Raw genomic sequence first — 16,869 nt, 5'->3', positions numbered from 1 at the left:
TGGTACTTCTAGATTACTCTATCAGATACAATTTTGCCGAAGACCGCATTCAAATCGGACGCCTCATTAGTTAGTTATCGGTTTGTAGCCTAGAAGTACCAAGGGTCAACTGACGTTTTAGGACACTTGGGAAAATATTACGGTCGATTGAATGAAAAACATCGTTTTCCCATAGTAATTCCCATACAAACTTTGAAGGGATTGTGCAGTCTCAATTTTCAACGAACCGAGCTCAAATTTTGGAAGAAGACATAGAATCTGGTTACGAATTGAATAAGCGGTGTGGAGCAAAAACGATTTTTTGAACCACGCTACTACATACACATGCAATTTAGTACAAACTATAATCATACAATAAAGTATTTTCACTAAATTTTAGTAAATTTCACCCGATGCATCACAGAATTAGAGCAGTATCTCCCAGCATTGCAGAAGCTTTAAAGCAGTGGTCATCAAACTGCGGACCGCGGACCGCATGCGGCCTTCGACCAACTTTTGTGCGGCCCGTGTACTGATTTTGAAATAGGTATATTAGAAAGTGGCCCACTCATTGATTCCGTAATAAAAATCAGAAATTTCTCCATCAATTAAAATATTCATGACAATAAAAATTAACTACTGAAATTTTGCCAATACCAAATCGTCAAAAGAAGATTTTGAAAGTTTTAAAAACTGTAAAATACTTTTTAGAATTTTTTTTTTATCTGTATTAACGAGATTTTTAGCCCTGGGCTAGTTCATCTCGGGACCCACGCTTTACTTCCCTTCCGAAGGAAGAACTCACATTTTGTGAGTTTGTCGGGAGTGGGATTCGATCCCAGGTCCTCGGCGTGATAGTCAAGTGTTCTAACCATCCAACCAGATCCGCTCCACTTTTTAGAATTTTGTTCCGAAAATATTCGAAACTTTTGAATCCCAAATAATATGTTTAGGCTGAATTTCACAGGTTTTCTTCCATAATTTTGGACTTGTGGCATAACTCGTCATTGGTAATTTGCTCAATTCACGAAAATAAGGTATTATAATTTATATTTTGGAAACGTAGTACAAGCTTTCGGAATTTCGCTAAAAACTTCAGGGATTTGGCAAGATACTCTTCATTCCCCTAGCAATGCTTTTGAGAATTCCTCTTAAAATATCTATTCTAAATTATAAAATACAAAAACTTGCACACATTGCTCAGAACATCATGCCTGCAGGCGAGCCTGCAGGTTTTCTTTCATTGGCTTCCTAAGAACTTACACAAGAAAAATATCATCTAGGCTCAGTGTACCAGTTATGGCTATAGTACCTCAAATTCGCCAAAGTTGATTTTCAACCTTTAACGATGCAAATCAACAAGAAACATTTTGTGAACACAAGATCAAGTTCACAAAAGATGATTGTAATCATTCAAACTTCACAATTTGCTAAAATTGTTATAGAATATAATCATTTTCCTTATAATTTCGGTTTCCTTGCACCCTATTTCGCCATAGTGTACCAGTTATGGCTAATCCCATAAGGAATGCATGCAAATAGTGCGAAGTGGAACCGAAATAAGAAAATGTATCCATAACTGGTACAGGGTTCCTATCATTGGCACACGCCGTAATAAATACAGAAAGTAGTTTTGACTCGGTTTGTTTATTTTTCCTGTAAAGTATGGAAACTATTCAATCATTTGATATATTGGAAACATTCGTTGGTCTTCTTCTTATTTTTTGTAGAAATAGTTTTCCTTAGGTAGTGCGATAACTGGTACACGCACCCTACAACAGTATCTCCAGGCAGTTTTTTTAGAAATTTTTCCAAAAACCCTGGAATCCCTACAAATCATTCTAAAATTTCTCAAAATTCACCAGAAGTCCCAAAAAAACTCAAAGTTCCAAGATTTTTTTGGAAATAAAGGATTCGATGTATTTTTCAGGAAATCCCTATGCAGCATTAACACTTAAACTACCAAGGGTCCAAAAAAGTCGGAAGTTCAACTTTGACAAGGCATTTCTCGGCCGTTTTTCAACCGATTTTAAAACATTTTTTTGCGATGGAACCGGACAGGCTTCAAGAACAGTGTCCATTTTAAAGATTCCAAAATAGAAGCGTCTACCCAAAGTTATTAAGCAAAAGGCATTTCCTACTTTTTTTTGAGAGCGCATTTTTTGCACACTTTAATCAATAAAATAAAATTTAAAGCGATGACACATGGGTTTTTCGACCCTAAATCATGCGTACTGCCGGAGTGAACATATGCAAAATAAGTGATTTTTCAGTACACTGATATTTGAATTTACTGAAAAAACTGCTAAAATACCCTATTTTTCACATAAAATAAGCAATAAACCAAAATTCAAACCGATGACATATACTTTTTTTGGTCTTAAACTGTTCGTAGGATTGTACTGGACATTTTTTATGAACAATGAAAATGTTCTAATTACACACTTATTTTGTTTTGCCCGAAAAACTAGGAAAATTCCATATTTTTTACACAAAGTAGTCAACAAAACTAAACTTAAAACGATAACTTGTAGTTTTTTAGCCTTTCATTGTTCTTAGCAGTTTGGGGACATACTTGAACAATAAAAGTGATGTTTTGATTACACTCAAATTTTAATACACTCAAAATCTATCGAAAGTACCACGTTTCTCACACAAAGTGGGTAACAAATAAAAATAGCTTACAATGCATTGTAGTTTTTTGCCTTGAAATTATCCGTGAAAGAGTACTGGACATATTTGATGAACAATAGTCACGTTTTTATAACACTCTTAATTTATTTTACTCAAAAAATTACAAATATACCATAATTTTCATTCAAAATAAACCAAAATTTAGAGGCAAAACATGTAGTTTTTTGGCCTTAAATTTCTAAATGAATGCCCTGGACATGATTGTGATAATATTTTGAAGTTTACGTTACACTAATATTTTGTTTTATCAAAAAAAAAATGTACGAAAATACCACATTTCCACACAAAAAAAACAATAAGCCAAATTTTAAAGCAATGACATGTAGTTTTTTACCTTTGGAATTATCGTAGTAGTTAAGTGGATTTATTTGAACAACACTAGTGATGTTTTTATTACACTCATATTTTATATCGCTCGAAATACTAGGAAAATACCACATTTTTCACACAAAGTAGTCAACAAATATAAATTCGAGGCAATCTTTTGTAGTTCTTTTTTTTGCCACGAAATTATTCGTAATAAAGTATTTTATTTCACTAAAAAAATACAGAAGTACTACATTTATACAAATTAGTAAATAAATCTTAATAAAATTCCCTGAGGATTTCCGGTTTCTTTTCTATTTCTTCCAGGTAATATACAGGGGATAGACAAAATGATCGGGACAGGCAAAATTTTCCCTTCTCAAAAAATATTCAAATAGCTGTAACTTTTCGAAAAATGCATCAAATATTCTCAAATTTTTACTGTAAGTGGATCAACTAGATGTGTATCAGTGGACAAAATTTGAAACAGATCGGACTATTCTGCACGAAGTTATTAAGGTTCTAGAAAAAGGTATATTTATCCGATAGCCAACTTTGAGCTGTTATATCTCTGGATTCAATGAACCGAATGCAATGAAATTTTGACCATTTATGACTTATATAATGAGCTTTGAAAAACTTTTGACTTAACTTAAAATTCTTAACACGGAAGAAAATTATAACGATTAGACTATTTTTCTAATAAAACACCAAATTTTCCTGAATTTCAACATCGTTCCAAAATTCAAGATGCTAATTATAGTTCATTTATATTCCCTCTAATTATCTTGAATATAAATATGTTTTGAATGAAAGTAACAACATAGCCGACAATTCATTGAAAAAGTAATGGGATGCATATTAAAAATGAACCAATTTACTAAAAAATCATAAAATAAATGAAATCGTTATAACTTTTTCTCTTGTGAATAATTTCAAGTTGTGTCAAACGTTTTTCAAAGCTCATTATATAAGTCGTAAATGGTCATAATTTCATTGCATTCGGTTCATTGAATCCGGAGATATAACAGCTCAAAGTTGGCTATCGGATAAATATACCTTTTTCTAGAACCTTTATAACTTCGTGCAGAATAGCCCGATCTGTTTCAAATTTTGTCCACTGATACACAACTAGTTGATCCTCTCACAGTTAAAATTTGAGAATATTTGATGCACTTTTCGAAAAGTTACAGCTATTTGAATATTTTTTGAGAAGGGAAAATTTTGCCTGTCCCGATCATTTTGTCTATCCCCTGTATAACCTGAAACTGGGACAAAAAATCAAGAAAAGAAATCTGCATGTTTTCTTTTTGAACTACGGGTTATTGTGTGAACATTTTTTCGGGCACATTCGTGATATTTTTAGTTAAACAAAATGTGAGGTAATGTTAACATCAAAATTATGGTATTTTAAGAATTTGTTTAGTAAGATATGTTTAGAGTGTCATGAAAACGTCCCTATGATAAACAAAATATATATCCAGTATTCTTTCACGAATAATTTCAAAGCAAAAAACCCCAATGCATTGCCTTCAATTTTTATTTGTTGACTACTTTGTGTAAGAAATGTGGTATTTTCCTAGTATTTCGAGCGATATAAAATATGAGTGTAATAAAAACATCACTAGTATTATTCAAATAAATCCACTCAACTACTACGACAATTCCAAAGATAAAAAACTACATGTCACTGCTTTAAAATTTGATTTATTGTCTTTTTTTTTTTTGTAAAAATGTGGTACTTTCAAACATTTTTTTTTGATAAAACGAAATATAAGTGTAATGTAAACTTCAAAATGTTATCAAAATCATGTCCAGGGCATTCATTTAGAAATTTAAGGCCAAAAAACTACATGTTTTGCCTTTAAATTTTGGTTTATTGACTATTTTGTATGAAAATTATGGTATTTTTGTAATTTTTTGAGTAAAATAAATTAAGAGTGTTATAAAAACGTGACTATTGTTCATCAAATATGTCCAGTACTCTTTCACGAATAATTTCAAGGCATAAAACTACAATGCATTGTACGCTATTTTTATTTGTATGAGAAACGTGGTACTTTCGATGGATTTTGAGTGTATTAAAATTTGAGTGTAATTAAAACATCACTTTTATTATTCAAGTATGTCCCCCAAACTGCTAAGAACAATGAAAGGCTAAAAAACTACAAGTTATCGTTTTAAGTTTAGTTTTGTTGACTACTTTGTGTAAAAAATATGGAATTTTCGTAGATTTTCGGGTAAAACAAAATAAGTGTGTAATGAGAACATTTTCATTGTTCATAAAAAATGTCCAGTACAATCCTACAAACAGTTTAAGACCAAAAAAAGTATATGTCATCGGTTTGAATTTTGATTTATTGCTTATTTTATGTGAAAAATAGGGTATTTTAGCAGTTTTTTCAGTAAATTCAAATATCAGTGTACTGAAAAATCACTTATTTTGCATAAACATGTTCACTCCGGCAGTACGCATGATTTAGGGTCGAAAAACCCATGTGTCATCGATTTAAATTTTATTTTATTGATTAAAGTGTGCAAAAAATGCGCTCTCAAAAAAAAGTAGGAAATGCCTTTTGCTTAATAACTTTGGGTAGACGCTTCTATTTTGGAATCTTTAAAATGGACTTGAAACCTGTCCGTTCCATCGCAAAACAGAAATTTGAGGTCGGTTGAAAAACGGCCGAGAAATGTCTTGCCAAAGTTGGACTTCCGACTTTTTTTGGACCCTTGGTAGTTCGCGGGAGTTTTCACCTCCTCTGTAGTGTAAGTGTTAAGAAATTCCATTTAGAAATTTGTCAAAACTGGATCCAGCGGCTAACCATGAGATTTGTCCGTGTTCGCGTCTAGGACTTCCTCAATTCTGTACTCTTAATTTGCGCTATAATTACGCAGTAAGTTTATCCACAAAATTCATAAAGAGGTTCATATTGTTCTAGCCAGCGTAGCTATTTCTTGTATTTCATATGACTTTTAAGTAACAAGTCGGAGATAATTGGCTCAACATTATTAATACCAAGAACCTAAATATCACGCTGCATCGCTTGAAACTCCTGTTTGTAATTCCTTACGATTTCCAGGATTTTTATTCAAGGGACAATAAAATTTCCTGATAACTCCAGGTTATTTAGTTCTTTGCTCATGTTCAATATTATAAAAAAGGGGCTGTGTGTTGAATCTCAATTTTTTTGATAATAAACTCTTGAATGGCTTGCGGCCGCAGTCTCTTCATTTCAATATTCAATTTTGGCCCGCATAGACAGTCAGGCTCAGGATCACTGCTTCAAAATAATGTAGCAAAACCTTGACACATTAGCATACGCACATTTGAGTAAAATTCAAGAAAAAATGGGTGATTTCAATCTGGACGATGTATTCCTGTTAATTGGAATGCTATTGTTTCGATTTGTGCTGGTTTATCCAGAAAGATATGTAAACTGTACAATATTGAGCAAAAAAAAAAACAATTTTTTCCTCTTTCCAAGGAATATCACTCAAATATCATCCCAAACAGTACTCACCATATGCGCTCCGGACCGTCCCAGGTACTTGATCCGCTCCTGCACATTGCCCAGCTGTTTCAGGTACCAATCACGAGCCTTCTCCACCGCCGTCAGTCCCTGCAGCAAGATATCCTTCTCCTGTTCGATCTGCTTCAACCGCTTGAGCATATTGTAATCGACGCCATTCTGCAGCGTATGTCTTCGTGGTTCCCGCCGTCTGCCGTTGCCATTCCCGCCACCCTTCTTCTGGTACAGACCGGTTGGCGTGAACGAAGGCGATGAACTCGAAGTCGTGTTGGACAGGTCAATCTGGCCGTCAGCCGGCCCGCGAGCTAACCGTAGATGAGTCTTGTTCTGGTCCAGTTTGTCCGTTTCATTCATGAGCAGGGACATCTGCCAGTTCTGCAGGGCGTTGCGAATTTCCGCCTTGTCTATGGATTGGGACATGGGTTGCGTTGGGTTGGGAAGACGTTCGAGGTTTAGGGCGACTCGCGGGGGTTTAGGAGGGCCGTAAGTGCCCGGCAGGATAATTGGCGGTGATTCAAGATCTAGGTCACTGTCCGGGTTGAGCTGCGGCATGCTGAGCGTTTTCTGCGCAGGCATGGCATTGTTTGGCCGGACGGTTGCAGTGTTGGTGCTGTTGCTCGTCCACGACGGCTTCGATATGCTGTCCAGGTCGAGTAAGGGGGCGGATGGTGGCCGAACGGAGAGCTTGGTCGGCGAGAGAGGCAACTTTTCTGACTCTTTGGAGAATCGACCGGTTCTGCTTGGTGTTTCGGTTTGGTTGCGCACCAAGCAAATCTTGAGTCCACTGCAGAAACGTTCGAACGAGAGCAGCCCATTAGGGGGCGTGACCTTGCGCAAGCTATCAATTACGCCTCGTGGCAGACCCTTGGAGCCATCGTCCTGCCAGCGATCTTCGATGTCGGCCAGCTTCACCAAACCGGTTTTGTCATCGTCCATAATATCGAACAGGGTGCGCATCGCCGACACGAAGGGCTTCGGAAGTCCTTCGACTACGGCGTTTCCTGTATCCTGCTGCTGCTGAAGCGGATGTTGAGGTTGGGCCAACTGGGGTTGGTGGTGCAAGTGGTGGTATCCATTGCTGTGCTGATGATGATGGCTCAAATGCACCCCATTGAACCCGTTGACACCGTTTAGCGTGAGAATATTTTTACGAGTACGGTTTGTCGTTGCCATTGCTGCGTTTCACTTTTACTTTTCGTGTGAGTTCATCACACCTTCATTATGGGACACTATTTTCACCAGTTCATGCTTCTTTTCGGGAGTTTAATGGTCATTCACCAGCGGCTGCGCTAAAGCATAGGATCAACTTTTAATTTACGAGATAAGCACCCAAATGGACGATGAAGGAGGCAACAGCCCACATTTAATGATTTATGTTTTCGCGAACGTTGCGCCGCGCGCCGCCGAAGGAATGCAGCCAGTTAGCTTTCCACCAGTAGGGTAGTGCCGGTGCTGGCTGGAGCCTAAAATTTGAGATCACATTTTTTCGGGTCTCCCTTTTGGTGCTATTTGTTTGTTCACTTTTTGCACTAAACGGTCTCTTGCAGGTGGAGCTGGGGATGTTCCTTTTATTTTATTTTTTCTCGGATTATATTTATGTTCATAGCATTGCTTTGAGGATCTTACATTCATTAGCTTTTGTATCGTAAATTTGGTGAAACTTGTACAATATATCAATTGATTCCAACTCCGTAGACTCATTTTTGATCTTTACTAGACTTAAACCATAGTAGACATAAGCCCAGTAAAATTCTCTCAGGAAATTCTTTGAAACTGTTCTGATGAATTCTACAGATATTTCTTTGTGGATATATATAATATTTCTTATACTTCCACCAATATGTCTTCGAAGTAAAGTTCATCGATACTTGATTACCGCAAGTTGTCAGCATACTTTGTCTTTACCAATACTTTGGAACTTGTTGTAGAACATTTATACTAGAGTCACTGGTTAAAAAATAAAAAATAAAATCACTTCACTATTCACTTTTGTAAAAGAAAAATTAAGGGAAAGGACAAGAAAATACCATTTAATTGTACTACTTTGCATATCTTCAGACAGATAGGCCTATTTTGTCTGCGACTTATAGACTTCTTCATTGGTGAGTGCTCGAGGAATCGCAAATTGACCACGTCCTGGTTGATGGACGGCACTTCTAGGACATTATCGACGTCAGGTCCCATCATGGCGCCAACATCGACTCGAATCACTAGCTGGTGATGGTTAAACTGCGCCTAAAATTCCTCTTTGATAGCAATATACAGTACTGGCAACCATCCCGATATGATCCAAAGCGACTGAAGAAATCGGATGTCGCCACCTCCTAGAATCTCGAGGCAGCGCTGCCGGACGAGGGTGTGCTCGATATGGCCCCTCTGGAGGACTGCTGAATTACAGCCAAAGCAATCATCAACACGCAGCCGAGAGCAGTATCGGGTACGTAGAACGGAGTCGACGAAACAATTAGTTCGACTAGGAGAGCATAACGGTTTTGGAGGATAAGGACAAACGTAGCGCGGGCGGTAATGCTGCAGCATGGAACCCGGCAGAATGAGGAGCGATACAGACAGAAGCAGCAGACCCGCCTCTTCCGGCAGAAAAAGCGCCGCCTGGTACTGGAAGAAGCGGAGTGCGAGGAAATGGAACTGCTTTGCCGTTCCCAAGAAACACGAAAGTTCTACCAGAAGCTCAACGCATCCCGCAAAGGCTTCGTACCGCAAGCCGAAATCTGTAGGGATGAGCACGGAAGCCTCTTAATGGACAAACGTGAGGTGATCGAAAAGTGGAAGCAGCACTTTGACGAGCACCTGAATGGCGAAGAGAATGTAGGCACGAGGTACCAAGGCAGCGGAGGAAACGACTATGTTGGTGCAGCATAGGACAGAAACGAACCAGCTCCCACGCTGAGGAAAGCTAAGGATGCCATACACCAGCTCAATAACAACAAAGCGGCTGGTAAGGACGGTATCACTGCTGAACTCATCAAGGTCAAGATCTGAAAGACCTGCTGGAGGAGTGGAAGGAAGGGATAATTTGTCCCATCCACAAGAAAGGCGACAAGTTAATTTGTAAGAACTTTCGAGCGATCACCTCACCACTTTGAATACCGTCTACAAAGTGCTGTCCCAGATCATCTTCCGTCGTCTGTCACCCATAATGAATGAGTTCGTGGGAAGTTATCATGCCGGCTTCATCGACGGCCGGTCGACAACGGATCTTCACCGAACAGCAAATCCTCAAGAAATGCCGTGAATACCAGGTCCCAACGCATCACCTGTTCATCGACTTTATCTCCGTATCCACTGGTGCATGTTTCATGTGTCCCTTGTCTAGTATTAAGATTCATTCAGTCTGTGCAGCCTTTTTTTTAAACTGAACTTTGTTTAAAAATTCCAAGTGAAATTCTTCATTCGCTTGGATCGATTGTAGTGTTAGCCTCCATTCACCCTCCAAAAGTTATTTGCTGGCGAAATCCGCATTCCATGGAAAAATGCCAGTAAACCAAAACCGATTTTCAAATCCTTCCTCAGGATCCCAGCAAACTTCTAACGTGCCGGTTGTGACCTTTTGGAACTTGATAGCTTCAATTTTTTTCCTAATTTCTGCAGATAGCTTCCAAACTTGCATGTCAGTGACAGAAGATTTTTTTTTCGTCTATAGGCTGATACAAATTAAATTTTGACTTTTTGTAACCCAACCCCCCCCCCCCCCCCCCCTCAAAAATGTTTGGTTATTTTTTTTAATTTTAGGAGGCAGATGAAAAATATTTATCGAAATATCGGGTGTTGCTAAAAATTCTCTAACAAATCCGATGAGTTTTAATATTTTTCAGATACACTGCTTTATTTATTTTATGCCCCCATCCCCTCGACCAACAAAACAGTGGCGCGACAAAAAGTGAACTAAATATTTGAAACGGTCAATCGTGAAAATAAGATAAATTAAATGTTTTTATATGTTTTGCCTTTCTTGTACACCGAAGTGTACTGAAAGGCTATATCTGGAGTTCGATTTGAATAGTCGAATCTACATAGGAATCACAGCAAACATACTACTTAAGACATACTACTCAAATCGAAATCATCGTACGATTTAACAGTTATTTCGAAAATATAGTGTGGTTCCGACTGGGCTCGCATGTGTCATGATGGCGCTGCTGTGTCTACGTAACCTCTCAATATCGGAGAGAAATGAACGCGACGCCGATCAATGTTTACATAAAATGACTCAATCATGAACCTTCATTTATGTTTTATGAATGGATGACCCCACGAGGGAGTCGTCACCTGCAAAATTGTTACATCGGGCCGAGGGGAACAACACCTGCAAATGAATGCATCGGATTGAGCATTATAGAGGGTGCTAGTGAGATGCCAAACGATGTTATTGAAACAAATTTCTTCTAAGTAATGTGTCTGTTTGTCTCTGCTACTTATTCAAATCGAACGCAAGATATGTACACTCGAAAATCAAATTTTCAATAGAAGGCTCGGAGTATCGAGTCACATATACCAACTAACTAACTAACTTTCAATACGAATGTTGTTGTTTTTCGGATAACCAATCGAAATGGTATGTTAGACATACGTAATGCCTGAAGTTCATAGGCACAATATGTTAAATTGGATTCTGGTTGGCTTTCTACTTCACAGAATTCAGTAACAAATTTTGAAAACGACGTATAATCAATTGATACTTGTTCTGTGGCGAAGTTGGTTAACGCGCCCTGTCTAGCGAACTTGGGGAGACGTGGGTTTAAACCCCACCAGAACTACGTGGATTTTTTCGCAATTTTTCCACTCAATTTGTACATTTTTCAACACATATTGTGCCTATGAACTTCAGGCATTACTATAAAGTTTTCAAGGAAATTCACTAGCTGCCGAGGTCGTTAATTACACAAGTTTACAAAATAAAACGAAAGTCGTGAACTTCAGTCAACCAGGGATGGGAACACTCACTTGCAGAGAGTTACATTCACTTGATGTTTTCTCAGCTCAGAAGCGTGCAATCAAGAAATGGTGTATGGACGACTTTTGCCTTATGGTTTTGTCTAAAAGTTTGCCGAATAGAGTAGGTGTCGCACACGCATAGCAAAGTCGTGACAGAGCTGCGAAAGCGACTCTCCACGAGGTGAGTGTAATTTACATTCACCTCGTGGAGAGTTGCCTTCGCAGCTCCTTCACGATTTCGATATGCGTGTGCGACCCCTACTCTATTCGGCAAACTTTTAGACAAAACCACAAGACAATAGTCGTCCATACATCGTTTCTTGATTGCACGCTTCTGAGCTGAGAAAACATCAAGTGAGTGCAACTCTCTGCAAGTGAGTGTTCCCATCCTTGCAGTCAACGAAAAAAATTTTTGAAGCACAATTTAGTGCTGATTTCGAAACCGACCTTAAAAAAAATTAAAGTAGAACCGTTTTTGAGTTTTAGCTCAATATCGAGTTTTGTAACTTTTCAAAATATGTAATTTACTAAAATTCAAATATATTGCGTTTTGTTCAACCAATTTTAAATCTTTTTCCATAAATTAAAAGCTGAATACAATACCATTCGATCATCTGAATACAGGATTTGCGTCAGATTGATGAAATTCAAGATTAGGGACGATCTTCTTAAATTTTAGCAAAATTCCCAAAATTTTTTGAAGAAATGTATTTTTTTCAATAAGTAAAAACCAACTGAAAAATTCTTTCTCGACGTTTATTTGACATATCATATGTGGGCGAGTTACAGTAAAAATTTCAGCTCAATCGGAGCATTGATTACGGAGAATGAGATGTTTGAAGTGAGCGACTTTGCTTAAAAATAGAACAAAAATCGATTTCAAATCATCAACCTTGTATGGAAAGTCGAAAAAATTTCCGCTCTACTGTAATTTTTTTCCTTCGCGTTTTCGAACTCAGGGCATGATTCTACACCAAAAATGATCATCAGCTTACCGAGTTCAAAAATGCTGTAAACTAGTGTTATCAAATGGTGTAAGAAATATTCATTAACAACAATAAACATGCTTCAAAAATATTCAGGAAAATGAGTAGAAACAACTCACAGACGCTGTTGAATATCGTGAGTTGCCTTTACTCAGTTTTCATCGACTAGAGCAAGAACTCGAAATTGAGTAACCTAAACCTTACTCAGTTTGAGGGTTGTCCCACTTTTAACGAAAATGAGTAGGATCCTACTCAATTTTGAGTAGACTTTTTTCTCAGTGTAAGCGCAGAGGTTTCCAAACTTTTTGCTATCGCGGCGCCCTTTGATATTTCCAAAAGTGTCGCGGCGCACCAAAGTTTCTAACAAAGTTTTTTTTTTCAATTTTAGGCAACTTTTACTTTACAGTGTGCAAGACAAAATCGTGAAACACTTTGGAAAACTAACTATTATTTAAATTAATTTCACAAAGATAGTTTAAATATTTGTAAGATTTCAAAAATCATGTTGATTTCATCATAAAAGTTTTAAAAATAAGAAGAAACTCAGATGTACAGGTAAAACAAGCTGCTGTATTTCAACAATTCAGCCAAAAATTCTAAGATGTTTGCAATAATAAAAGAATTATTATTGAATGAAAATGACTACACAAAACTCGACCAAAGTTTCATTTTTTTGCGGGAATTGCAAAGCAACACATGAAGAGATTGTAAAAACCTGCCAGGTGGGCTTTGATTGAACTTATTTTCATAAATTTCAACTTAACCCTTTGGGCCTGGATTGGGCTGGGCATTGATGAAACCGAGCATAACAAACTTATTCGAGTTCAGCGAGGTTGCGGCAGTAATGATGAAACAGTCCGGTTCAAAAAGGTCAGAGCTAGCTCTTCACACTCCCAGATCGGCAAACCCGCATGCCGCTAAGCTGTTCCGAAGACCTTGTAATTATTCTGAAAAGAACGTAAATAATGTGCTTGAAATTAAAACTTTGGACAAGTTATAGTAAAATCAAAAGCTAAGCTGAAGCTTAAGAATTCCAAAAACAAGTTCAAAAACTTGGAATTTTAAAATGTGGTTTCAATTGATATGTTTAAAAAGGACACCAGAAATCCAGGAACAATTGAAAAGTCAAGAAAGTTTAAAAAAAATGTGAGCGACGCTAGTTTTACTAATAAAAAAAAATTAAAGGTGTTCCGCAATACAAATAAAGAGTTTGTTTTTTTGTTTCGTCACAAAAGCCAAAATCCTGCGGCGCACCTGAGTAAGGGTAGCTGCGCCAGGGCACCGCAGCGCACAGTTTGGGAGGCACTGGTGTAAGGCTGTAAAACCATGCAATGTATGTGTATATTTGAAAAGGGGAAGATATCTGGAGTCCAAAAATGATGAGCATAATTTCCAAAATGGCGGCCCAAAATTCAAGATAGCGGTTGTAATGATGAGGTTTAGGCTCTAAATACAATCAGGCAATATGGGAATAATTGGTATGGAGAAGATATTCGGAGTCCAGAAATGGCGACCAGAATATTCAAGATGGCTGCTGTTTTGAGAAGTTTCGGGTCTTAAAACCATGCAAATGTAGGTATATTTGGTAGGGTGGAAATATCCGGAACTGTGTTAAACGGAGCAATGACGCAGTGGACCTTATTTGTCTCCGGGATAATCGGCCACTTTTCTTACGTCTCAATTCCGAGGCTTAATAAAAGTGGGTAAATGGAATTTTTTTATGGCAGGAATTGAGTTTGTACAGGTAAACCTTCATCACGCAAAAGGTGCTTCTGCTGTGTTGAGTCGAAGGTTTAAAAAAGAAGGACTGGAAGTGGCGCTTATTCAAGAGCCATGGTTCAATAAACGAAAGATTCTTGGAGTTCTGACACAAAATAGTAAACTATTTTATGATGAGCAACAAGATTCGCCCAGAACCGCTGTCTTAGTACGCAAAACGTTAAAATCCTATCCTATTACAGAGTTTATCAGAAAGGACATTGTTGCGGTCATGGAAGAGGTACCAACCACTAGAGGTAAAACTGAGATCGCTGTGGCTTCAGCTTACTTTCCTGGTGATGTTCCTGAGGTACCTCCTCCTGAGATCGCATCATTTGTTCAATTCTGTAAAGAAAACAACAAATCGTTTATCATTGGCTGTGACGCCAATGCGCATCACACGGTTTGAGGTAGTACGGATATTAACAGTCGAGGTGAGTCACTATTAGAGTATCTGTCTTCCAACAATATAGACATTTGCAATAATGGTGATAAACCTACTTTCTCAAATGTAATCAGACAAGAGGTCTTGGATCTAACACTGTGCAATGCTGCAATCTTTGACAAGATCACAAACTGGCACGTGTCAGATGAGATTTCTCTATCTGATCATAAACACATAATCTTCAATTGGAGTGGTGGAGATTATTCTAGAACCGCATTTAGAAATCCCAGGAAGACAAACTGGGATCAATATGTAGAATTGTTGAATACGCAATCATTTACAATGGGAGAAACTATTGATTCAACCCAAAAGTTGGAATCATTTTCTCAAAGGGTAAATGAAAGTATCATCAATTCCTTTAACGGAAGTTGTCCCACCATACAATCGTCTTCTACTAGAGACGTGCCATGGTGGAACTTAAAACTGGATCGCCTTAGAAAATTTTCTCGTAAAATGTTCAATAGAGCGAAACAAACGGGAGATTGGACTCAGTACAGGAAAGCTCTGACTGAGTACAACAACGAAATACGAAAATCTAAAAGAAAGTCTTGGATGCTGACATGTGAAAACATAAACAGCACTCCTGTAGTTGCAAGACTACAGAAAACGCTTGCAAAAGATCATTCAAATGAATTGGGAAACCTGAAGCGCGACGATGGAGCTTTTACCAAAACTCCTCGTGAAACTTTGGATTTAATGATGGAAACCCATTTTCCGGGTTCGGTTCTAAGTGTGGATTCCAATGATACTATATCTCTGGAAGGTGAAGGATGTTCTAGTATAAACTCTTCGGAGTCAACTAGTACAATAAACACCGCCTCAGATTTAGCTGATGAAATCTTCACGAAGGCCAGAGTGGAAAATGCAATTAGATCTTTTCAGCCTTTTAAATCTGCAGGAGTTGATGGAATATTTCCAGCACTGATTCAAAATGGAGAAGCGGTGTTGATTCCATCACTAATTGAGATGTTCAAGGATGTTCAAGTTAAAGATTGAATTAAGATCCATCAAAATGGAGACTTGTAAAAGTTATCTTTATACCAAAAAAGGGGAAGCGAGACAAGACGCATCCCAAAGCATACAGGCCAATTAGTCTTTCTTCAGTTTTGTTGAAGACTATGGAAAAGGTTTTGAAGGATTTTATTAACTCTTCTTACATAAAAGAGCATCCCCTATCTGACTTCCTGTTTGCTTATCAATCTGGTAAGTCAACGGTTACGGCCCTTCATTCGCTAGTAACAAAGGTGGAAAAAACGTTTTCAACAAAAGAAATAGCTCTATGCGCCTTTTTAGACATAGAAGGAGCATTTGATAATGCCTCCTATTCATCTATGAAGCGTGCCATGAAGAACAAAAACTTCGACCAACGTATCATACATTGGATTGATACTGTGCTTGCAAAAAGAGAAATCACCTCTGAGCTGGGAAGTTCTATAACAGTAAGGGCAACGAAAGGTTGCCCTCAAGTCCTCTCACCACTAATGTGGTCCTTAGTTGTAGACGATCTTCTAAGAAGCTTGAAGGAAAAAGGTTTAGAAGTTGTGGGCTTTGCAGACGATATAGTCATAATAGTGAGAGGAAAGTATGACGAAACTGTTTCGGAGAGAATGCAAAGGGCCCTAAACTATACACATTCATGGTGTATTAAGGAGGGGCTTAGCATCAACCCGTCAAAAGTCGTAATTGTCCCTTTCACTAGGAGAAGGAAGATCAACCTAAAAGCTTTTCGGCTTGGAGGGATACAAATTCATCCTAGTGATCGAGTCAAATACTTAGGTTTGATTCTGGATGCCAAACTGAACTGGAATGCTCAAATTGAGTCCGTGATCGGTAAGGCAACAAGTGCGTTCTGGTTATGCTCCAAAACTATTGGCAGGAAGTGGGGCTTGAAACCAAAAATGATAATGTGGATTTATACTGCCATAATCCGCCCAAAAGTGACGTATGCTTCGTTTGTCTGGTGGCCAAAAACAAAAGAGGCTACCACACAATCGAAGCTTGCGAAAATTCAACGTCTTGCGTCCATTGCTGTTACAGGAGCGATGCGAAGCACTCCATCAAAAGCTTTAGATGCGATTCTCAATCTACTACCTTTGCACGAGTACGTGCAATTAGAAGCAGAAAAGGAATTGCTGAGACTTGAACGAGTTGAAAAGTTTATGCCAGGTGATCTTGTAGGTCACCTGAGCATTTCACAATACTTCCAAAATAGGCCAGT

At 38.0% G+C, this 16,869-nt stretch overlaps 1 protein-coding gene across 6 annotated transcripts in view; it reads right to left on the bottom strand.

Moving 5' to 3' along the window:
- The window catches only part of LOC109417701 (suppressor APC domain-containing protein 2), a 195,990-nt gene that overhangs the window by 167,410 nt on the left and 11,711 nt on the right, over positions 1 to 16,869 (bottom strand). For 4 of the 6 annotated variants that reach the window (XM_062850438.1, XM_062850439.1, XM_029853369.2 and 1 more), the window contains exon 2: positions 6,501 to 7,793. In XM_062850438.1, coding sequence (XP_062706422.1) covers positions 6,501 to 7,682 — 1,182 coding nt within the window. In that variant the 5' untranslated portion in view covers positions 7,683 to 7,793. Of the gene's footprint in view, positions 1 to 6,500; positions 7,799 to 16,869 lie in introns of all 6 variants that reach the window. The other 2 variants (XM_029853368.2, XM_029853370.2) reach the window with 1 other exon arrangement.

This window comes from Aedes albopictus, chromosome 2 (genome assembly GCF_035046485.1).
Source record: "Aedes albopictus strain Foshan chromosome 2, AalbF5, whole genome shotgun sequence".
NCBI lineage: Eukaryota > Metazoa > Arthropoda > Insecta > Diptera > Culicidae > Aedes > Aedes albopictus.
This window is presented reverse-complemented; position numbering and strand designations above follow the sequence as displayed.